This window comes from Mytilus edulis, chromosome 3 (genome assembly GCF_963676685.1).
Source record: "Mytilus edulis chromosome 3, xbMytEdul2.2, whole genome shotgun sequence".
Lineage (NCBI taxonomy): Eukaryota > Metazoa > Mollusca > Bivalvia > Mytilida > Mytilidae > Mytilus > Mytilus edulis.
The window spans coordinates 9,588,055-9,612,378 of NC_092346.1; the positions used below are offsets into that span (position 1 = coordinate 9,588,055).

Sequence of the window (24,324 nt, forward strand, 5' to 3'; positions counted from 1 at the left end):
AATAGGATTGCATGAACATGGAATATGTATAAAGTTGTCACTGTATGTTGAGATAATGCATATTTCATCGTATAGATATTGATAACCAATTAATGTTATATGTATTTTTATTGAATGCGATTCGTGAACAATAAAAATACGGATATTCGGACTGTCCATACAACTATCGTTTATTATTTTACTAATGTAAACATCCGCTATAAACAATGAAATGCATCAACTGCGGAACAAAGTGTAATAGTCTTTATAGACATTACTCTAAAGATATAATACAACTGGAACACTGCGTAAGTAATATTTCATATTTAGAAAGACAATATATGACACATAGCATACCCCAAACATTGAATGCATCACATAATGAACTTCGTTTTGTTGCAACACAATTTCACATGTCTTCTTCTTTTTCAACTCTATACTAAAGTGTAATAAACTCGGGCGCATCTCAAAATGACAGGAGGACAGGCAAAACTTGATGGTATTTACAATGAAATATTAATCTTAATTACATCTATGTACACATGTTATCCTGCTGTCTACAATTAATGTATTTCAGATGTGGCTGGGTCCAGGGGGTGGTATTCACTCTGGACCCGAATTCCTCTAGTGATCCGGACTCCACTATATATTGGGGGAGTTAATTCCATTCTCTAGTTGTTCTTGGGAAGAATGAGTGGGAGTAGTTTGTCTACATTAGTGGTTGTCCCTTGTCCTACTATCCCTTGTTGTGCAGTATTTGGCTGGATCAATGGCAATCAACTGGTGTTGGTTCTTGTTATACAACACGAGGCTCTGTTTCCGTCGTCTGTGCAGCAGTGATTCCCATTGAAGTTGGTCCAGTAGCTTAGTAACATATTCAGGAGAGTTGTCCTGGTAGCAACTATAAACAAAGCGAGCTGCTGGTCTGTGTTCCCATTCTTCCAGCGAGATTTAAATAGGTCTTTTTGCAGCAAGTCTGCATCCTCTGTTTTCCTAATGCAGCGGAAGAGTAGATCTACAGTCATCAGCTTACAGTCGAGCACTTGATGTTGGTGCTTCTGGGAGGTCGTTGATATAGACCAGAAAGAGGAAGGGACCCATCTAAGTGTCCTGGGGTATTCCAGATATCACGTAAAGAGGGTCCGACTTGTGGTTTTCGAGAATGACAGACTGAGTTCTGTTGGACAGAAACTGTTTTATCCATTGAATCTGGAAACCTCTTACTCCGTAGTAATCCATTTTATGAAGTAGTCTGGCATGTGGCACCTTATCAAAGGCCTTAGCGAAGTTTATCAGGATGATGTCTGTCTGGTCGCCGTCCTCCATGTTCTTAGCTATTTCGTGTATAGTTATTACCAGCTGGAATTCGCATAATCGTTTGGTTCTAAACCCATGTTGTTCGTTGCAAAGTATGGTGTTTTGTTCATAGTGGTCCATGATAGAACTGTGGATTATGTGCTCTAGCACCTTACATGTGATGGATGTCAAGGACTCTGGACGGTAATTTGCTGCTGTGTTTTTTTTTACCTTTCTTAAAGACTGGGACTATGTTGGTTGACCTCCAATCTTCTGGTACTGATCCCTGGTCCATTGACAGTTGGTATAGTCTTGTCAGGTAAGATGATAGTTGATCAGGAGTATTCTTGAGAATGAAGGCTGGTATGTCAATCAGTCATCTGGGCCAATTACCTTAAACGGTCTTAGTCCTCTAAGTAGTCTAGTGACACCATTCCGACTGATTTTTATTGGTCTCGTGGTTGGATGTGGGCTTGGCCCTTTATCTGGCATGTTGTTTAGGTCTTCTTGGGTGTATATTGAATGGAATTGGTTGTTTAGTATAGCAGCTTTTGTTGGTGTGTCGCTATGTAGTATCCATCTTTATTTTTAGAATTGTTATACCTGAAGATTCCTGTTTCCTACTCTTTATGTATGACCAAAATCTTTTTGGGTTCTTGTTTAAATCTCCACAGACTATATTTTGCATGCATTTTGTATGTGCTCGTCTAGACGCTCGTTGAAGTTCAGCTCTGATGTTTTTATACCGTTTGACTTTCCAGTCCTTTGGTGAGTTGTTGTGTTTTGCCTTGGAGTTAGCTCTTGGTTTCTGTTTGCTCAATTGTCTCAGTTGGGTATTCACCCAAGGGTGGCTCTGTCTAGCAATTGATATTTGACATTTGCTGATATGTCCACTAATACTATGTCATGATAGCTATTTCCTATAGTATGGGTGGCAGTGTTTTAAATCTCTCTCTCAGGGGTGGCTTGTAAACATCTGGTCTAGTATTTTCTTTCCTCTTGTATTGTTGTTATTTATTTGCTGGATTGACAAATCAGCTGACATCTGTCACTTCGAAAAAAACGAAAGCCGTAAAGAAGTTTCCGCCATGTTGTTGAAGATTAATATGCACGAGCAAATGATGATCAATGATAGATGGACTATGCTAATCAAGTATATATAGAGAGTGCATTTTTAGATTGACAGATAATTGAACTACTTTACATTCCTGTCATCTCTAACAACTACCCAAAACTAATACAATAAGAGAGAGAACAAAAAAAAAAGCAAGAAGCAAAATAAGTGTATCAACGCTACAATCATTAAATGTTAAATTTCTAGATGAGTATTCGTCAAGCTCACACGACTTTTTGAACTATGACCGTGACCTCATACGTTCAAAACCAAACTGTAACACTAAGACCTTCTGGTCTTTTAGCAAGTAGCACAATCGCACATTGCAGGAGTCCAAGAAGGCCTCACATATGTACAAAGCGAACAAATCACAAACACAAACATCCTTCAAGTCTGTATTCCCAAGAGAAGGACAAGGGACCAAGCACATTTCCACATATGGCTCAATTACATTAGTGTACACGCTTCTCAAAAATCTTTATAAACCACACAAAGCTGAAGGACCCGACTAAGTACCAGCTATTTTTTTGAAGGAGCTGCCCAGTGTTTTATCTAATACACCAGACTTCAATCAACCTTTACACGGTTCTAGACATCTGGATAGTAAGACAAGTTAGACATGTCTTAAAAATGGAAACAAGAGCAAAGCTGCTATCAACATGCCGGTTTCATTGACTTTCATGTTCCAATATTGTTGTTGGGCATATTCTACATTCTACCATAAATAAACTCATCATAGAAACCAGAAATGAAATTTGTGTTTGCGCCAGATGATCGTTTCGTCTACAAATGCATCATCAGTGACAACACTTACAAAAAAATCCCTTATTGATGCTCAGAATAGATTCTTGAGTAGACGTTTTAGTGAAACATAGCTTATCGCAACCATCCAAGACTTTGCAAAAGACGTTCAATATATATAAGTTATCAAAGGTACCAGGAAAAGTCCAGGATTATAATTTAGTACGCCAGACGCGCGTTTCGTCTACATAAGACTCACCAGTGACGCTCATATCAAAACATTTATAAACCAAACAAGTACAAAGGTTGAAGAGCATTGAGGATCCAAAATTCCAAAAAGTTGTACCAAATACGGCTAAGGTAATCTATGCCTGGGATAAGAAAATCCTTAGTTTTTCGAAAAATTCAAAGTTTTGTTTCATAAAAATTACCACTTTATTGATATTCATGTCAACACCGAAGTGTTGACTACTGGGCTGGTGATACCCTCGGGGACGAAACGTCCACCAGCAGTGGCATCGACCCAGTGGTGTAAATAGGTATCAAAGGTACCAGGATTATAATTTAGTACGCCAGACGCGCGTTTCGTCTACATAAGACAGATGCCGTAATACTTGATTTTAGGAAAACCTCCGTCAAGTTACCACATCAAAGATTGTTCCTCTCAAGTTCCAAAACTGTAGAATCAGCTGTTCAGTCCTGAAATGATATGGTAACTTCATACGCAGAAGAAGGCGACATGTCCAAGTAGAGGGAGCATGTCAACGTCATATGACCCTATTATTTCTTACTTTTAAAAATGATTCTCAAATTTCTGACTTTTTAATTAATGAACTAACTGAAATTTGGGTTCTTTTTTTAAACAGTTTGATGATGACTGTTTGATCCCCAAGAACATAGAAACAAAGTTAATATCCGACACGAACATCCAACCAGAACCATGGGAAAAGTGGCGGTAATCTGGCAAATGATTTCTATCCACATAGCGATAAAGGGTATATGCGCGTAGTATAATCAATACCATATACATCCTTATGGCCACACAATAGAGACATGCAATGTTAGCAAATACTGTTGACAATCAGCCAAGATCTATCATGATACACTCGCATTGATTAGACAACAGCCAAGGCTTCAAGAACAGTTTGGTTCTTCAGACTATCAAAAGGACCTTTCAAGAGCGAGTAAATCCCTGGCAAATATCAATGAAGGGCGGACAGTGTTTTAGTATACATGTAAGCCTCAGTAGCAATTCTCAATTTATGAGAATTTTTAAAAACATAGTTCCTCAATGAAATAAACATAATAGTTATTGAAGAACTGCTTATTATCGTGAAACATAGACTACCCGTAGGTCAGTCCATGTATCACGATAATGACCAGTTTTTCAATGACTTATGTAAACAAATAACATTAAGTTAACGGTACCAATTTCACTGCACAAGCTGCGGATTTCGACAATAAACGACTCTTCAGTGATACTGTGGACAAAAAATCCGAACTGTTTGAAAAGTAGAAGAGCTTATCATACAAAAAGGACATAATAAAGTGTAGCCAAATTGTGGCAATGGACCAAGAGGTTTGCACGAGTGAGATCAAAAAAAGTAATTTACGCATTTCCAAGCCAAAATTACGTATTTTATGAAAATGAAAATGCAAATGGAATTATTTTATATATATACGCATTTTTAAATTTTAGATCCATTGTAAAGAACTTGTAGACAAATATATAGAGTTTGACCCAGTCATTATCTGTCTTGATGCTTTACTGTTGAAGAGAGAGGCATTTCAGCATGTTCTCAGCAATAACTCAACCCAGGTAAGTTACTAAACAACACCTAAAACTTCATTGTTGATTCTGATTAAAGCTGTTTAAGCTAAAACAGATCTTCCATATCATATATAAGAAGGACATATTTGAAGCAAATGACCAATAAAATCATCAGAGATACTAGGATTGGAATTTTATATTTGCACCAGACGCGCGTTAGACCATGTTATTTTTGTCTGCTTGTGTTTCTGATTTTGCTTACATCTCATTTTACTTCAAAGTTATACTTTAATTTAAATATATCATATCGACAAATATTTAAACAGATTATTCTGTATGTCTGGCACATCTTGGTGTCATAGTGGTAGTATGCTTGCTTCGAGTTCGGGTGATCATTTGTTTGGTCTCTGAACGAATCAGTGACTTGATAACTATTGAAACTACAAGGGTTGACTAGTTAATAAAGATAGGGTAACATGGAATCCTCGAATCCGAAAGTAAACCCCATGATCAAGAGGGGCGTTTGTTTAGCTTTTCGAGATGTATGATTATGAAGCCACCTCCCTTCTTAATGCTTCTTATTAGGAAAGTGTCGTGATTGTTGCATGTTAATTAATCCTTGCAACATCTCATGGAGGGGACGTATTGGGCCTTTAGCAAGTTAAAATGTCTGTCTTTCACCGCGGTCGAAACACTTGGCAGAGCTTAGCTATTTTTGTTGTTTTTAAATCATTGTTCAAATTTGTTGAAATTTTTATATTTTTGCAAAAGGGACAAAGTAAATACTTTGTCAAAATGTTAAGAAAATTAAACGAGCCAAATTAATTTTAGTTAAAGTGTTGGGTACCACCTTAAGGTCCAGTGTCATAATGTATTGCGTAATCAGGACGAAAACAAGTTAACAAAAATAAAATAGTTCACAAGGGAGATAGTAACGATATAATGATAATTAAAGATGACATTTTTAGTGACTGCTTGTAATCCTTTGTTCATTTTTGTTGAGCCATGTCTTTTTGACAAGGTTATAACACAATTTTGACTGCTATATGTATACCACAATTTTTTATGTTAAAATTAAAATGTCTCTTTGTTTTGTTCACACGTCGTTGTCAATAAAATGGTGAGGGGTTTAGCTAGCTATTAAATAAGGTTTCATCTATCATTTTCGACATAAGAAAATGCTTGGTTTTTTTTCAGAGTTCGGTATTTTTGTTATTTTATCTTTTGCTTAGTTTCTTCTTTAACCATTTTAACATCGGATTCGAATTTCATCCAAACTGTGTGTTTGTTAATTCCATAATGGCTAAAGGATATAAGAGGGAACGAAATCTCACACAAATGTTCAACTCTTCTACATGTTTTCGCATTTTGCATTTTTCTTGCTGTGCTGAATACCCATTGGTGGCCTTTTGGGTCAGGTTGTGGTCTTTTTGTCAAATTCCCTTATTCCCTTCTCTCTAATGATAGGTGGGTTTAAGACTGACTAGGATGCAGGGCTAAAAATTGCACATAAATAGAAAAAAAGTTGGTAGTGGCCAAAAAATGGTTCCTTATAAGTGAACTTTCTTAGCTTAAAGAAACCTGACAAAAACTCTTGAAAAATGAGGCAGAGTTGAACATGGCACTTTTCCTACGCGAAGCGTCTAATTTAGCCTTCTTTCTGAACGTTCGTGATGAAATGATTGGTTTCGGTAAACACGAAGAAACGAGGAAGTAGCTATCGGATCGTGAGGTGTGGGTGGTATCTTTATTTCAATACAAGTTAGCCGAGATAGATAAGTTAATATAGGTAAATAAAAGGAGAGAGATTGTTGATGTATTTTATGACACAGCAAATAAAGTTATTCAAAATTTGGAAATCAACATGCGGTCTTTAAGAATATATAGCTGACTAACCCGTATTCCGATCGCAATCAACATCGTCCAGCATGTGTGTGTTTTCAATAGACTTACAGGGGGACAATAACGTAGTGTCATTTGCGAATTATTTGGTTTCATTTTAATATGCAGTGTTGATAGTCAAATGTAATATTAAGGTCTTTCCAACATCTTTTTTTTCCTCGATGAAGTCGCGAATTAAGGCGTGCTGTTTCTGACAGGCGTCAACAATTCGTTAAAGTTTGTAATTAGTTCAGTTTTTTGGACAACTAATGACAAGCCAATAATAATTGTTTGTAGTTGAAGTACTAAAATGACGTATCCTTTTTCCATTAAGATTGTTGGGCTGCTTCCTCACTCATGGCCTATTGAATTTAAAACTTTATGATTGGTTCAGTTTAAAGGAAATAACTTATGAAACATTATCTGATTTTTATTGAGATTGTTTACACGTCCCTCAGTCATGGTTCATTGTGTTTTGATGCTCTTTTCATATTTTATCTGTGATAAGGTTAGTTTAGGGTGAACCACTGATTATAAGTCAATAATATTAGATATGCAGTTGTATTTAGCGTTGGAATATCTCATTTCTACGGGGAATATTACTCCCTGAACTTAGACCATGCTTCATGGACTTGGGGTGTGTTGTATTGTTAACAGGTATATACGATGTCATCTATCAACATTTCTATACTAGTATTATACTGTCAAAATGATAAACAGCAAGGCCGTAGCGCATGTCTTTTTAAAGTGAGGCATTTCGCCGAGCGGAGCGAGGCGAAAAATTTTTGGGCCCTTTTTTTTAGGGGGGTTCGGATGCATGAAACGGAAGAAGCTTATTTCAGCATTAATATCTATAATAAAAAAAAAATATAACAGAAATGCGTTTTTTTTATTAGCTAGCCTAGTAAGTAAGAAAACGAGTTTCAATATTAAAGTTAATCTCTGTTGGTAAACCAAAACTTTCCGATTCTCCTGTAACCCGTACTATTAAAAAGCTTCAACACACGTTCTGATGTATATATATATATATATTTATCTCCAACAGCAAGTTATAAGCTTCTAAAAGACCAGAACATATTATAAGCATCAATTAAGATACATTTATTAAACATAATCATTAACCCTAAGAATATGTACAGAGAAGACTAGACCAACATTGTTACTTAACCAGATGTTTGACGTTCTAATGTCACAAGTTATCTGTAAACATGTAAACATTCCGCTGGAAGACATGTCCACCTATTTGGACACATTATTCTACCAATTTTTAAGTCATTGGTCTAACCCACCGTTCGGGGTTCGAACCCACGGCCTGCCACAATAGAATCAATGGAACACGCTAGCATACAACCAAACAATGCTAATAATAATAATAATAAAAAAGAAACACGAAAAAAATATTTTCAAACAATACCAAAAATATAGTTCATACTTTTATCAAGGATTTGTATAGAAATAAAAATCCTTGCTTTTATTAAAGATAAATAAAAATCATGAATTGCTTTATACGTTAAAGACTTCCATATAAAAGGCGCTTCATGATTTTGTTTAAATCAATTATAAATAATCCTTATATTTTTTGGTCAATGAATTATTTTATCGATTTGCATTTGCGGCATGTTTGTTTTTCAGTGTGTAAACATTGGTAGATTCAAAAATAAACCAAGAAAGTTATAAGCCAGCATACTTATTGGGGGGTGTTTCAACTTTTTTTTTCTCTTAAAGAACCCGTCTTCAACCAGTTTTGTAACGACATAAATAAGATTTGTTTCAATTTTTGTATTTTGATTTGTAATCGGGACACTTATTTTGTTTTACCGTCACCGCTATGGTAAAATAATTATATTCAAAATAGCTGCTGCAGATTGGAAACACTGTATGTAGTGTGCCGGTAGATAGTTTGAAACTCGAAACTCGCATATTGATAATGTAAAATACATGAAATTAAAAAAAATGACACTTCTAAAGTTTGATCGTCGTTTCAAAAGTGAGGCATTTGCCTCATTTGCCTCCATTACGCTACGGCCCTGAACAGGCGAGACTTATCTCTGTGTCAACGGTTTTATTAAGTAATATTTTGGACCAATGCACCTTTTAAGATAATCCAAATGCATATTTGTCCATATCTGATTTTGGGCTCTTGTATATACAATTTTGAAGAATTGCACTTAACTTTTCGATAATTTTGGGTCTCATTGATTTGACTTGATTTTGACTGGTAAAATTTCGATAAGTTTATATGATGGACCTAATAACTCACTGTAATCCTTTGAAATTTTGTATTAAAAGAGAAATGACAATTTCGTAAATGCCAAATGACCAATGGCATAGAAAAAATGTAAATAGTGTACAGCAGATAAATATAACAAATGATTGTTTCACGAGAATGCTATTTATTCTTTATGAACTATTATAGTTTCCAGCCACTGAAACTAGATCTCGTTACTGTGTCGCTTCTTATGGACGAACAACCACTTCTAGCTCGAACAAACACAGCATCCCCAACTTCAGCTTCTCTGATGACTATTTCTGTTGCTGACGCATTGTCTTCATCATGCTCAGAGTCCGGATAGGATTCTCCAATAATAGAATTATTCAATACTAGTTCAGTTGCACAAAGTGTAAATTTGACAACAAGTGTCCATGTAAATACATATACCCCTGTTTCAGGTACAGTAAATGTACCTGTGTAGTGGTTGTAGGCATTTCCTTTATCTGTCATTTCTGTTTCAAACTTTATTGGATGATGATATCCTAATGAAGAAATGGAGTTCGCAAGATACGCATGGAAGGCGATCACTTCACTGCTGCTACTTTGTCTTTTTTCTGTAAAATAAATCTGCGGTTATGAAAAACTTGCAATTGTTACATTTTGATGAATGAATAAAGTACTGGTGTTTTTTTTAATTTTGATCAACAACTGATTGCAAAAAGGCATTTAAACTGTTCTAGATTAAAATTCGTTTGTAGAAAGACCACTTTGGTTATTCCAATAGTTAACGTTGGAAATTAAAGGGACACTAGCTGTCAAATTTATGTTAACCGATTTGATTCTAAAAGTCTAAAATAAACAATTTACAGGGCATGGGCTCGATTATATATAGCTTCGTTATGGTGTATTTTAGTCTTAATAACATCATCTTTTTAACTATTTAGTTGAAATCGGGACATATCCGATGGTCATAAAAGCGATATAAACATAACTATAGATATAAATAGAAAGCGATCTCGTGCAATTGAATTTTTCTAGGTCTTTTTAATTTAATATGATAGATTACAAATATATGTTTATCATCGTGTTTAACTGTATAAGAATTATTTTTTGTAAATCGCTCAAATCAATCAAATGAATAACCTTTGTTTCACTTTCAATGTTGACGTTCATTTCCTTTAAACAACCGAACACTCACAATTCATGCGTTATCTATCTCGAGCTCAGGGGTTTAATTAGGGTTCACATGAATACGGATTCAATGACGTCATAAATGATTGAACAAAAAAAAATCAAATTTTTATATATTTCGTAGCTATAGTCCGTTTATATGATTATTTTTCAATTAAGTCAAAGTAACAATTTAACCAACCAGTATGGCTTTTCATTCTGAACTATTTTTTTCTATCAAGATTGGTGTATATCAAAGTCGATACTTACGCGTGGATTGAAGTTCATCTATGTCGTCTAAGATATTAGTTTGAGTTTGGTTCAATCCCTTTAAACTTTTTTTCAAATTCTAACATTTTCAACTTCATCCTTTGAAAATCGTACAACTGTGCCTTCATTATTTTGTTTTCATTCACAAGGCGTGAAACTTCATTTCGAAGTGTTACCATTTCATTATCGAATGTTTCCCCTTGAATTTCATTTTCCAGAAATACTAACAATAGCAGCGAAAATTTCCACATTGTTCTCCGATTACCTTCTTGTTGAAAATCAAAATCGTGTCAAACTGCTTATCAATATAAGGAAGTGCATACCCTGACTTAATTATTGATATTATATGTACTTAGAATTCACGAAATAAAGCTATATAGTTATCGAGATATATTAAATAATGATTTTCATTTTAATCGGTTTATTTATTTTTTCCCTGAGTCATACGGCCGTTATTTTGGCCAACAATATTGTGCAAATATACCTTAATTTCCTTTTAAGTTGATGAATATGACAGCTCATGCCTCTTTAACTATGATGAGCACATTACAACTTTTTTAATCGCACCTAGGCAAGAGCAATTTGGATCTTTGTGTCAAGCAAAGGTGGAAAATAATTCAGAGTCAATTAAACGTTAAATTCAACTAAAGTCTAAAAAAAACTAAGAAGCCATTTAAAAAGTTTTGCCATGCAAAGGTGAGCCACAAGATAATGCAAATAGTAAACCAAACTGTTACATTCAGATAAAGTTAAATATAACAGGACAAGATCTTTTGACACTCTTTATGGTTCATGATAAATATAGAGCATTTGCAATTCTTCAATTTTTTTAAATCTTTTTTTCCAGGCTCAGTGGAAACTAACCTCTATATTGCTACTATTTGACGCCTACACCAAACTTGTTCATCAAAGACAAAATGGAGACCAGATCAACAGACCTATGCCAGATAGCGTTTTGTACTCTGCTTTCGAATGGGATCTTTATTTTAACTATTTTTTGGCCCTGATAGGTAAACATATTTAAGTTTGTTTTTTTTATATAAATTAGTGTAGCTAGTCTTTGCCTTATTAATCGTAACGATGCAAGCAAAGACCAGAATTTAATTTATACTAAGGCTATAAACTCAAAATACACAATTGAAGAAATAAGATTAAAGAGAGAAAAACGACAGTTTGTTATACTATATCATTTTGTGTTAATAATTTTTTTTATCTGTAAATGTACGAAACATCGAATAACGTAGTTTTGCTGAAGCTTATGTCGCGAAGTAATTGATTGTTCTGTTTAAGTCAATCTAATTAAAAACCGATCTCTCATCGCTCCTGTTTCTGATATGTCGCGTGGGAGATCTAACGAAACCGGCTTTGAGGTCACATGTGAGTGAACTAAAAGTTATGAATTTATAAAGATATGCAAATGAGTTGACGACCTATTAATAAGCCAATCAAAAAAGTTTATGAATTATTTTGACTGACGATTTCGTCGTAAATAAAATGAGTTACATCCCTTTGCCTTACGTTAAACTTCCAAGATCGTGGAAGACTCAATTTCATTGGTCGAAAAAGACACACCTACGAGGTCACTCACATGTGACCTCAAAGCGGGTTTCGTTAGATCTCCCACGCGACATATCAGAAACAGGAGCGATGAGAGATCGGTTTTTAATTAGATTGTGTTTAAGTACTTATGGTTTCACATCCTCTGAATATTTAAAACTTTTTGTCTTTTCAAACTTTTAGTTATTCCTAAAACGTGATTATGTACCATAATTATAGTGTACGTTTTTTGGTTGTTTTTTCAGAACTACTTGTGTGTGTAGTTGTTATATTGACAGCATTTATCATCGTTAGTAAGATAAGGCCTTCCTCAGACAAACTAAGGTATGTATTATAAACCCTTTAAACATATTTCGTTGTATGTCGGTGTTGTTTTTGAGGGGAGGGGTATATAAAAATCACTTTACTTGTCTATTCCTGAATCTTCCTTGAAGGATTTTGATGAAACTTCAATTTATTACAGTGCTGGTATCTATGATGATTTTATTCAAAAAGATGGTATACTGCTTATGACTATACTTTAAGGAATATACATGATACTACATGATAGTGAATCGAATGCTTCAATATATTAAAAGAATTGACGGCAGGGACTATCATTTTTCAGTACACTCACAGATGTAGTTAAATACGTTTGTATAACAGTTTTATTGTGATCTCTACATATTATGTCACCAGTATGGTCTGTTTAAAACTAACCTTTCTTGTTCATATCTTATTCATATTAAGAAACAATTAAATGACTTTGACGTTTTCAACTACATATTAAAGAATATGGCGGGTTCGATTGTCAATGCATTCTCTATCATGAGACAGTGGTGTAATTCAGCTTATTTTTCATTATCTATTGATAAAATTTTACACTACAATTCGTATTTCTTTGCATTTTAAGGTAGCACAATACAAAGATTTTATAACTCCAACTCCCAAGTTTTAAAATGCTGTAACTTTCTTAATAATGCTTGAAAAATTATAAAAGTGGTAGTTTTGGATAGCTAACAGATTACTCTTTCAAATAAATGCAATGTTGGTTATTATGCAACAATTATGTAACCAATTATAATGTTAACTGTGTCTAAAATATTTTTCACCAAATTTCCACTTTCAAATGAAATTAGCTTCTGCATAGGTATCCCTAGTGGGTTGATTTTATTGTATGTTGTTCCTATGGCCATTATCTACAAAAGGGTGTCTCAGATTTCAGATAGAATGTATAGAACAAATTTTACACCTAATTGAACATTATCTTCTTTTATGTGGTTAGGATGTTTACACTAATTGGAGATTTATGAGAGAATGGAACACCATAGAGACAATCTGAGACACCCTTTTGAAGCCCGTGATGTGTTGATTAAGATTCCGTTAAAATTTTCAGTATAGTTAAAGAGATGATAGAGCTAAATTCATTCAAGTAAACTTACCCAGATTTTGCCACTAATTACATAATAATTGATTACATAATGATGTCATAATAAAAATATTGCATTCATTTAAAAGATTAATCTTTTATCTATCTATATATACCTCTTTTATTATTTTCTATGCATTCATAAGAAAGTTACAGCATTTCAAAGGTTAGTGATTGGAAGTAAAACAATCTTTGTATTGTGCTACCTTAAAGAGAATATTATGTTTTGGTGCTAATTATGTAGTGGACATAATTGGAAGCTTCACGACAAGAGATTATTTAGGGACAATCAAAACCATGAGCAAACATAAAGAGATTTAAACATAAAACAAAACTCATTACCTAATAATTTAAATTAAATAAAAATGTATATTTGTTCTTCTCACAAAAAAACTAAAATGTATTGTTCTTTTGTAGATTATATGAAATTGTAAGGGGCATTTTATTGTCAAATTTTGGTAAAATTCTGGTGATACCTGCTGTATTATGGGGTTATAATGAAATGTATGTATGGTTGTCAGCAATTTTTGTCTGTGCATCAAATGTTCAAGCTTTCCGTGGTAAGTGTATTTTCATTTTCTATGTAAGGTCTCTCTCATATTGTACAAATTCTGTAGATATCAATTACCATTTCATCTCATTCATTTGGTTTTGATGAGGGAATTATATTTGTTTTCTTTAAGAAAATATATGTTTATCAATAATAAAATCACTTATAGTATGATGAAGAAACTAAGAGTCGTAGTACGAATAAGTAAATGCACTGTCAAAATATTTTGAGACAAATGTACACATATAGTTGAAGAGTAATAAAATTCAATTAGAGATGTCTCACATGAATACCAAACTCAAAATGAAGGATTTTTCTTGAAATGAAATGAGCTAACACTATAAATTCAACTTTGGAGAAATAAAAAATTAATTCATTGTTTTAAAAATGTTATAAAGGTTAAAGATTCTTCGAAAAACGTTAAAATTTGTTTAAAAACACCAGGGAGATAGAAAATAGATTTGGTGAAATTGAAACAATTAAAATTTGTTAAAATTTAATTGATAAAAAGTGACAAAAGTAGTAACGTACCTATGTTACATGCGCGTAAATAATGGAACATACATACAAAGAGAGCGAGATCCGATAAGTCGACAATTTAATATTCTTCTTAGCCAGATGTGTTCCATCTTAATTACCAGATTGCTTCTTTTACTCTTCCTCCAATAGTAAAATGCGGTCGTACATACATATTGCAACGTTAATGTTATATGCATGATTAATTCTTATAATATATTTAGATTTTTTTTCTATTTCAGTTTTATGTCCTTCATGGCCAGCCATATTTTGTGCAGTTGTGGTAATTTCGAGTCATGTCGTAGCTTCTACAACCGGTAGACTACTCTTTAATGTACATTCAGCAATCAAATAAATTCAAAATTAAACAATTGTTTAGTTTTAGTCTGTATATTATATTGCATGTGCTGATCTAATCAGTAGAGTTCATGTCCTCCAAGGTATGTTCCAATTTCCGAATACATTTGTCTGGTTTTCCTTTTCGAATTTTCTTTCGGACTGATGTTGGTGTTTTTTTTTAGTATCTGCGACCATTATTATTTATTATTATACAGTATTTATAACAGCGCATTATATAATATTAAAATTACCCTAAGCGCTTTACAATATATTTCCATATACATATATAAGTATAAACAATAAAATATAAAAGCCTATGTTAAAAACTTTTAAAACAAAAAAATTTGAAAAACTAGCATTGATAAAACAATAAAATTTATATAAAATGGGCATGATAAATTAAGGAGATATTGAATCGGTACCAATAAAAGTAAGTTAAAACTTTAAAACCATGACAAATGCATCGTTATGACAGTTTTATTTTTAAATTTGTCACGAGCTTACCTATAGAATATTAAGGTCATGACTATTTTGTATAAGTCAACCGTTGGAAGCAAATATTTCATAAATATACTGAGCTTATATTGATAAAAATGAATGATGAGCAATTGCAGATCTTAGTTCCACCGAGATTGTCAAACTTTTTAAACGTAATTACGACCATATTACCTCTCATTCGGCCATGTTTACTGTTAAAGATGAAGAGTTTCTATATTGATGAAATACTTTACATCACTTAAAAGATTTGCACGTTAAACCTAGCTACTAAAAACAATCATTTTATTTCCGACGACAATCTTTTACATATGAAGAACAGTTTTTTGAAGATCAGTACATTTGTTTTCCTCTGTACAGGTAATGGTCAAGGGAGCACCTGTGATCACCTCCCGTTATTGGTGGCGTTCTTGTTGCTGTTGTACCCCTATTTGTGACATTTTTAACCGGATTTTTGTGACAAAAATGTCGGTTATTGATTTGGGGATGTACGACGGGCGGGCGGGAATCAAATGTTGTCCGTGCATTAACTCATCAACCGTTCAACCAAAGCTTTTAAAATTTTAATATGTTGTTACTGACAACTAAATGAAGGTCAAGTTCAATAATGGCGATTTTGACTTTTACCGTTCAGGAGTTATGGTTCTTGAAAGATTGAAAAATGGAGTTTCCAGTCGTGTTCGTGCATTTACGCATGAACTGTTCTACCTAATATGTTGTTACTGATGACAAAATGGAGGTCCAGTTCAATAATGACGATTTTGACTTTTACCGTTCAGGAGTTATGGTTCTTGAAAGATTGTGAAATGACGTTTTATTCAAGTTGTTGCATTTACTCATTAACCATTCAATCTAAGCTTTTCAAATTTTAAGATGTTGATACTGATGACAAAATGGAGGTCAAATTTGATATTGACGATTTTCACTTTCACCATTCATCAGTAATGGTTCTTGTGATATTGCCAGGACACAAATAAATATTAATAAATCCGGTTTGCTGTCGTTGTGACAGCCTCTTGTTACCTATTGTGTTTGTTTTGTTCATACATCGTTGTCAATATAATGGAATTTGACGCGACTGTCATACAAGTCAGAGGTTTAGATAGCTTTAAAACCAGGTTTAATCCACCATTTTCTACATAAGAAATTGCCTTTACCAAGTCAGGAATATTATAATCCTGGTACCTTTGATAACTTAAATGACAGTTGTTAATATCCATTCGTTTGATGTGTTTGAGCTTTTGATTTTGCCATTTAAATACTAGGGACTTTCCATTTTGAATTTTCCTTGAAGTTCAGTATTTTTGCGATTTTACTTTTCACTTATCGTACTGAACTTTGTCTCGATTAACTGCCTATTGATTCGGACCTAACTATTTTGTCTTGTTTTTCGACAGTATTAATAGTAAAATGCCAATCAAAACAGTCGGAATACGGGTCACCCAAATTACTCTGAATTTAGGACAAAGAGTGATCTGAAAAGCGGGGTTTCCTAATTATTTTTGTTTTCAGAAAGAGGCGAGGGTCATGTGGTTGCAGATAACAAGATATAGACTTAACAAACTTATCATGTGCATTTTTCCCTAACAAAAAAGTAAGTTTAAAAATATCATGATTTGTTTAATGACAAATAAGTATCTTTATGAAACAAAATAAAACAAATATATTCAAGTATAACACAATAGATAATGCTTAAATATAACAATACTCGACAAAACACTATACGAAACTGAATAAAAAATATCACAAAAAACAAATAGTTACTGAAATTGTATACTAGATAATAGTTCATTATAATTTAAGTAAAATGATGTTTGAATTAATTTTTTATAGTGAAATCGGAAGCACTCCGACGTACGTAGAACAAGAAATGAAATATGTAGATCGCCTATGAAAAGACTTTTATCATTGATATGGTAATAGTTATAAATCAAGCGGTTACGAAATACTATAGATTTTATATCCCAGGAGTGTGCAAGATGTGTTTGGAAAAACTTTTGGAGTTTTGAGGCCTCGATGCTCTTCAATTTCGTTTTTTTTATTTGGCCTTTATATTTTTTTATTCGAATGTCACTGATGTGTGCTTTGAAGACGAAACGCGAGTTTGGCGTACACAATTTTATGTATTGATCAGATATTGGAAGAACTGTCCACTTTATCCCTAATATGTTAAATTAAACAAATTTTTAAGCATCTGAGCTTTGATATTGAAATTATTAGTTGAGTTTTTCACATATTTCGATACCTTTAACTACAAGGAAATCTGGTCAATGAAACAACAAGCCGAAAAAAAAATTTAACCAGAATACAGTTATGGTTCAACATACTAAAAGTCTTCAAAAATACACACGATCGATCGCCAGACTTGTTTTCGACTGAATATTTAAAAATTGCCAAGGCTCTTCACCAGCCAATTTCGTCATATTAGTGTTATGTCAATGGATATATGATGATGCAAGGTTACAATTATACTTCACGACAATTCGAAATTGCAATACACAACCAAATATAAAAATATACAAACAGTAATGGCATATTTATGCACATAAATTCTTATGACAGTTTTATTTACACAGATGGAAAATGTATTTTAGGGCTAATATGGTAGTACGAATCACATGATTTTAATACAACAGTATCATTTATTTAATTAATTGTAATCATAACAAATAAAGAAAATACATTACTAAACATGAAATATATAGATGCTTAGAAAACATGTGTAGTTTGTGTTTTTGTAAGTGAATCTGATGCAGATAATAACCACTTGTATTTAATCCTGTCCAATCGTAAACTTTCACGATAGTCATGCTACTACAACAATATTGACAATATACAATTTTGTCATACACTTTATAAAAAAAACAACATAAAGCTTTAAAACTATTTGTTTGGATACATGTGCACCCCTGAATGAAAATCTGTTGTACTGTTGACAAGCCTGATCCGATTTTTATAATACGCAACCTTCTACGTTGCAAATTTTACTTGCTAATTAATGCAGATAGCTTGTAGCATCATCTCCATTTAAAATACATTATCAACTTCAATTTAAAAAAAAAATGGATAAATACAAATTGTCATCCATCAAAAATTAAATCGCCTTTCAAAATTATGAAAATTCAAACCACCAAAGGTTTTTACCAGACAAAACTGTACCTTATTTGTAGGGTATCATAATCGATCCAAATTAGTTACCAGGAAAACATAAATGATGAATGGATATTTTCACATTTAGCCAGATTTGCGTTTTTTCTGATAAAAAGTTAATTTAGATTAAAAGAAGACTGATAATAATGGATGTTGCTTTTTAGTCGATAGGAATTAAGATATAATGAGAGCACATTCTAAGATGGTTTTTTTTCCCCTTACTTTATCGACAATCTAACTTATCATAGGTTTTTACAATACTTATCTTTATCCAAGATGATAGCACAACAATGCAAGTGAAATTCAAATGGATTATGCAAATGCCAGTATAAACTGCGATCAGTTGCGAATTCAGAGCCAGGAGTGGGCGCAGAAGTCGTTCGGGCACCTTTGATAAGAAAAAAATAATATCTGCATAAAAGCAGCTAAAATTTGCCTCACATATTGGGGTATACATCTTTTTTTCTCCGAATGGAACCCCTTCTAATCCTTAAGTCCTGGAACCACCCATTTGTATACATAAATAGTGGCAATATTTTTTTAATTAAATGGAAAACATTGGTACTATTTTTATCAAATAGTTTTCTAATAGCTTAAGAAATTATCAAATACCCATATACGGTTGAAGTTTTAAATCCATGCAGAGGTTTTTAATAATACGACCACCGGTGGGAGTGAATTAAGCTACTGTCGCCCTAATTGATTCTTTATTTGATTATTTAATTATTGTAATTTATAGAATGATGATGTTCTGATATGATGATTTTGTTCTATAAATATAGATCAAGTAAAAATGATTTAAATATATGAATATTTATACATGCTGCCTTTTTATAATTGGATGGAACATATTTTGTATTGGTAAAATAAAAATATTGAGCATATTAATGAAAATTTTATTGGAATTTGTAACAATTGATATATTTTTTTTTTATTTTTCTTGTTGTAAAGGTATACGTTTAAGGGTAGTTACAACTTATTAATGAGTGAATGACACCTAAGAACGTTATTTCGACCAATTGAGTACCACACAATCAGACCAGCAAATCTTATCTGTTTCAAGTTGTAAAAATAAAAAATAAAAGTTAGAATTTATTACAATTAAGATTTTATTTAAGTGGAAGGTACATTTGTTAAAGAAAACTATAATATGTCAATGTTTATGAAAAAAAACCCACTATTATGACAAATCATATATAATAAGAGAGGACAATGTTGTCATTCATCAAAATTAAAGGAAGCTTTAATTCAAATCTTTAAACTATACTATAGTACTTTTAGTGCAAAGAAGAATAGGAAACTTGGTTTGTATATGTCTCCATTGTATTGTTAAAACATTAGGATCAAAACATATGTTTTGAAGGATAACTTAAATGAGGCCACCAGATAATAAAAATCTTAAATTTCTTAACACAAGTCATCATCAAAATAAAAAGGTTTATACTCTTTTTGATTGAATTATAAATAACGTCATCACAAAGACTGTGAACAAGAAAAGCAAAATCCTAGGTACATCCTGTAAAAAGTTGTAATCTTTCAAAACATTTCTAAAAATAAATTGGATGTACAATAACAGTTGATTTTATTATAATGTAAAAAGTTACAACCTATTTTATTAAATGTCATATTATTAAGTGTTTTGTATTCAATTTTATCATTAAACTCCAAATAAGTTCCTGGAATTTTTCTGCTATTGATTAAAAAACATAAAAACGTTGCATGGTCATGCATTGGGGGATGAAATTTATTCCAATCATGAAAACGTAATTTTACCACAACGTTAATGAATAAAAGGACAACCATATTGTTATTTATATTCTTAACAAGCAGCGGTAAGACCTCATTAGCCTTCTACAGAAAAACGTTCAAATACTCTAGATATAGCATAGCTGCAATTTAATTACAACAGACATCATTCTTATTGTCATTATTTTTAACATTAACAGTCCTACACTTCAGAAGTCTTGTGACAATTCTTCTCATGTTTCATTGAAATGCTTTCTTTATTTGGAAAAATCAGACGTAAATATACAATAGTGGCGATTAATAGCACGATTTTCTTGGGTATGAATATTATTTCACAACAAATACCCACAAGTAATACAGTAATTTGTTCGATTGGTAATAGTGCATATATGTCAAATACAAAATTCAGTTAATAAGCTCATATTTGATGGTAAAAAGAAATAGTTCAATTCACATTTTGCTTTAAAAAGGGTAACAAATAAATTGTCGATTGAGATGTGAAATTTATTTACGATAAGTTCTAGAAGTAAATCAGGATCGCAACATCATTAACTAAAGTATGAACCTTGTATTATCAGTAGTTCACTGTTTGACCATCTCGTATGCAAGAATGTAAAGGAAAAAGAGATAATATGAAATACATTTGTAATTATAGTAATTAAAATGCATGCCTTGTGCATGTCATTCATGCCTTGTTATGTCTATCAAATATCAGAGGTACATCAATGAGTCCATAGTATCAAGTGTATCATACACTCTCATTTTACAACAAATATAAAACACAATTCATTCATTCTTTTAAAACCAAAATCAACAAGTAAAACTGCGAGCTACTGCTCACTGATGATACCCCCGCCGCAAGTGGATAATATTAATAGTATAAAAATATGCAAGTGTTCGGTAAACAGGAAGTTGTCGAGTGATGAATCTGAAAACGCATCACACAGTATAGCTAACTTATATAAATCCTGAAACCAAATTTTAGAAATTATTGTATTGTAGTTCCTGAGAAAAATGTGACGAAAATTTTCAACTTGGCTATCATGTGTAAAATCATACAAGTGTTCGGTAAACAGGAAGTTGTCGAGTGATCAATCTGAAAACGCATCACACGGTATAGCTGACTTAGATAAACCCTGAAACCAAATTTCAGAAATCCTTGTATTGTAATTCCTGAGAAAAATGCGACGAAAATTATTCATGGGACGGACGGACTGACGGACTGACGGAAGTACAGACAGAGGTAAAACAGTATACCCCCCCTTTTTTTTTAAAGCGGGGGTATAAAAACTAACCAAGGCCAACATTACTCCAAGACCTTAAAACATGTATACAGAGTACAAAACTAAACCATGACTTCGCTTTCCATATCAACTCCCACTGTCTTTGAAATATCAATTAGCTCCTTTTGTCTTTCCGCCGCTTTCGCCCTTGATTTTGAAAGTTCTATGTTAATGTCTTTGACCTTTGTTTTTGGAGGAGACACTGTTGATGATTCGTTAATGGAATCGGACTTTGATATGATTTGCATGGGACTTTTTTCAATTTTATCTAACTCTTTCTCTAACTTCGTTTTTTTGTGTTCAGCACCTTTATTAGTTTCTGAGAATAATGGATTCTTATATCGTCTTAAATTTTCTTCGTTTTCATTGTTTGTTCTTTGTTCAATATACTCAGCATGTGCATTTGATCTTTCAAATCGTCTCTTTTGTCGTACATGAAACACAACTAATAGAGCAATGATCACTATGCCAAGAACACCAATCGCTGAACAAATTACTGGAATGAGGTAAACTGATTCTGAAAGATAAAATGTAAATACATCTTGATTACGAGTACAAATATAAGATGTTAGTTTAAAAAAGGTTATTATTGTTAGAATTTTTAACAGTTAAATGTGTTATTTGTGTTATCGTAAAATAACCTCTATCTGATTCGCTAAAATTATTGAAAGCCAAAAATATAAAAACGTTTGAGAGAATTCAAGCCATTAGAACATTGTCTCAACTACCAAAATCATCTGCGTTTATTTCGTCTAACGGTTTAAGTCCCAAAACATAATCTTGTGCATTTAGAATTAAAACTTTATATTTAATTTAAATCATTCCAATATTCGCTAGATTAAATATGCAACCACACCCACAAGTAAAAGGAGTTGTCGTGGTAAAGGGATACGATGCATTTCAAACACTGAAACAGCAAAAAAGTTTAACCAACAGCTAAATGTATATCATACAGGAAAAAAGAATGTCCTACGGATTTATTCCCCCGACATAAATGACTTTAGCCGTATTTGGGCAACTTTTCGACGCTCCTCAGCTTCCTTTTTGATTGACCTTCCAACTATTTTGAACTGCGAGTCACTGAGTAGTCTAATGTAGACGACACACGCGTCTGACATACCTAGTTATAAGCTTGGTTTGTTTCTTTGGTGAATTTGATCGATATTGTACTTCATCATGTCTGTAAATTTATACACTCATCAAAGATACCAGCATTAAATTTGTACGCCAGATGCACTTTTCGTCATCAAAAGACTCATCAGTGACGCTCGAATCAAAAAGGGCAAAAAGGGCAAATAAAATACAAAGTTGAAGAGCATTAAGAATCCAAACTTCAGGAAAAGTTTTGTCAAATACAGCTCAGGTAATCAATTCTGGCGTAAAAGTCTTTAGTTTTTTAAAACTTTCAAAGTTAATAAACAGTTAATTCATAATTATGACCACATCAATGAATAGCGTCATAATTACACAGAAACACGTATCCTTTGCATTATTTTATATTCTAATAATTAAAAGTTGATGATACCCATAGTTAGTGTGTTGTCAGACATTGTCATCAACACCTCTACTTCTACTACAGCTGCCAGAGCACTACTTCCTGTCTGCTTATGACTAATGACTTGAGTTATGTTGTCGATAGCTGTTTTAAGTGTGGCATCTATCTGATTGTTTGACTTAGTAGCTTCCACTGACTGAAATATTGTATAAGTAGAAATGAACTTTACAGACATACAGGGTTTTATACAATTTCCGAATCATTTAGTAATAGTTTTTAAGTGACATACACATGTATATTACAAAAATTCCGAACTATCAAATAAAGAATAGCGAATATTTTCTCATGACGAGCTATACGCAACTGATTTTTATAGTTTGTTCTAATGTTTACCGACCTGCAGGTTGTAAAAGTGTTTAGCTTTCACAAACATGTTTAGCCCCAACAGATTCACAAGCTAGGAGCCAGCAAATCAGCGTCGTTGTAAAAAGTAAATTTACAAAAATACTGAACTCCGAGGAAAATTCAAATGACATTATCAGATGATACAATCAAAGGCTCAAGTTTACACATCAAACGAATTGACGACAACTGACATATTCCTGACTCAGTTAAAGCATTTTCTTATGTAGGAAATTTGCGGACTATAACTCTAAATTGTATGACAGTCGCATAAAATTGCATCATACTGGGAACTATGTTTGAACAAAAACAGAAACACTAGGTAAAATGATACAAATAGGGGAACATCAGTCAACATTGTGTTATAATTTTAATCACTATAAAAACAAACAAAAATGTAACAAAGAAACACAAAAAGACTTATAGACAAATACATATGCAAAATTTAAAAAAAAAGAAGAAAAGTACAGAGCCACGTCTTATGTAAAAACGAAACACAAAACGGAATATAGACAAAGCACATTAGCTTTAAGAAAACAAAACAAAACAAAATTTTAACCATAGCACGATAACACACTGACGGGATGTACAGGTAAGGAACGAATTCTAGTCAAATGGATATCACCAAAAACAGACTAAACAGTAAAAGTAATATTCATAAAGACAAATAAAAGAATATTATAACACTTTATTAAGATGATAAACAACGTCAATACCCATAATCTATGCTTCGAGACCATCGTGTATTATAAGTAGTATTATTTTGTTTTGTTGTTCGTTTAAGAGCAGCCATTTTTTTTTCTGTAATGCATTGTTTTCACATTAAAAACTGTGATGGTAATTCATTTGATGAAGACATATTCTTTCGATCAGTTTAATTGAAGTCTGGAGCTGGAATGTGAGTTATCTGCTAGTAGTCTGTTGTTATTTATGTATTATTGTCATTTTA

The 24,324-nt window shown here is 32.7% G+C and overlaps 2 protein-coding genes across 4 annotated transcripts in view; one reads left to right on the top strand and one right to left on the bottom strand.

Annotated features, from left to right (window-relative positions):
• The first annotated feature begins 127 nt into the window (after positions 1–127).
• On the top strand, positions 128–14,837 carry LOC139515752 (protein ARV1-like). Of its 2 annotated transcripts, XM_071305431.1 has the most exons (6): positions 128–287; positions 4,830–4,949; positions 11,282–11,444; positions 12,237–12,315; positions 13,817–13,959; positions 14,708–14,837. In XM_071305431.1, exons 1-6 carry the CDS (start codon positions 207–209, stop codon positions 14,818–14,820), a joined length of 699 nt encoding a protein of 232 aa, XP_071161532.1. In that variant the 5' UTR covers positions 128–206; the 3' UTR covers positions 14,821–14,837. The 2 variants fall into 2 exon arrangements, with proteins under 2 accessions (XP_071161532.1, XP_071161533.1); XM_071305432.1 differs by lacking the exon at positions 13,817–13,959.
• A 4,335-nt stretch (positions 14,838–19,172) lies between these two features.
• LOC139515754 (protein jagged-1-like) overlaps positions 19,173–24,324 on the bottom strand; it is a 59,351-nt gene continuing 54,199 nt past the window's right edge. Inside the window, exons 21-22 of one of the 2 annotated variants that reach the window (XM_071305435.1) lie at positions 23,004–23,169; positions 19,173–21,995 (exon numbers count right to left, since the gene is read on the bottom strand). In XM_071305435.1, the coding sequence (XP_071161536.1) occupies positions 21,541–21,995; positions 23,004–23,169 (621 nt within the window). In that variant the 3' untranslated portion in view covers positions 19,173–21,540. The remainder of the gene's footprint in view (positions 21,996–23,003; positions 23,170–24,324) is intronic. The other variant, XM_071305436.1, reaches the window with a different exon arrangement.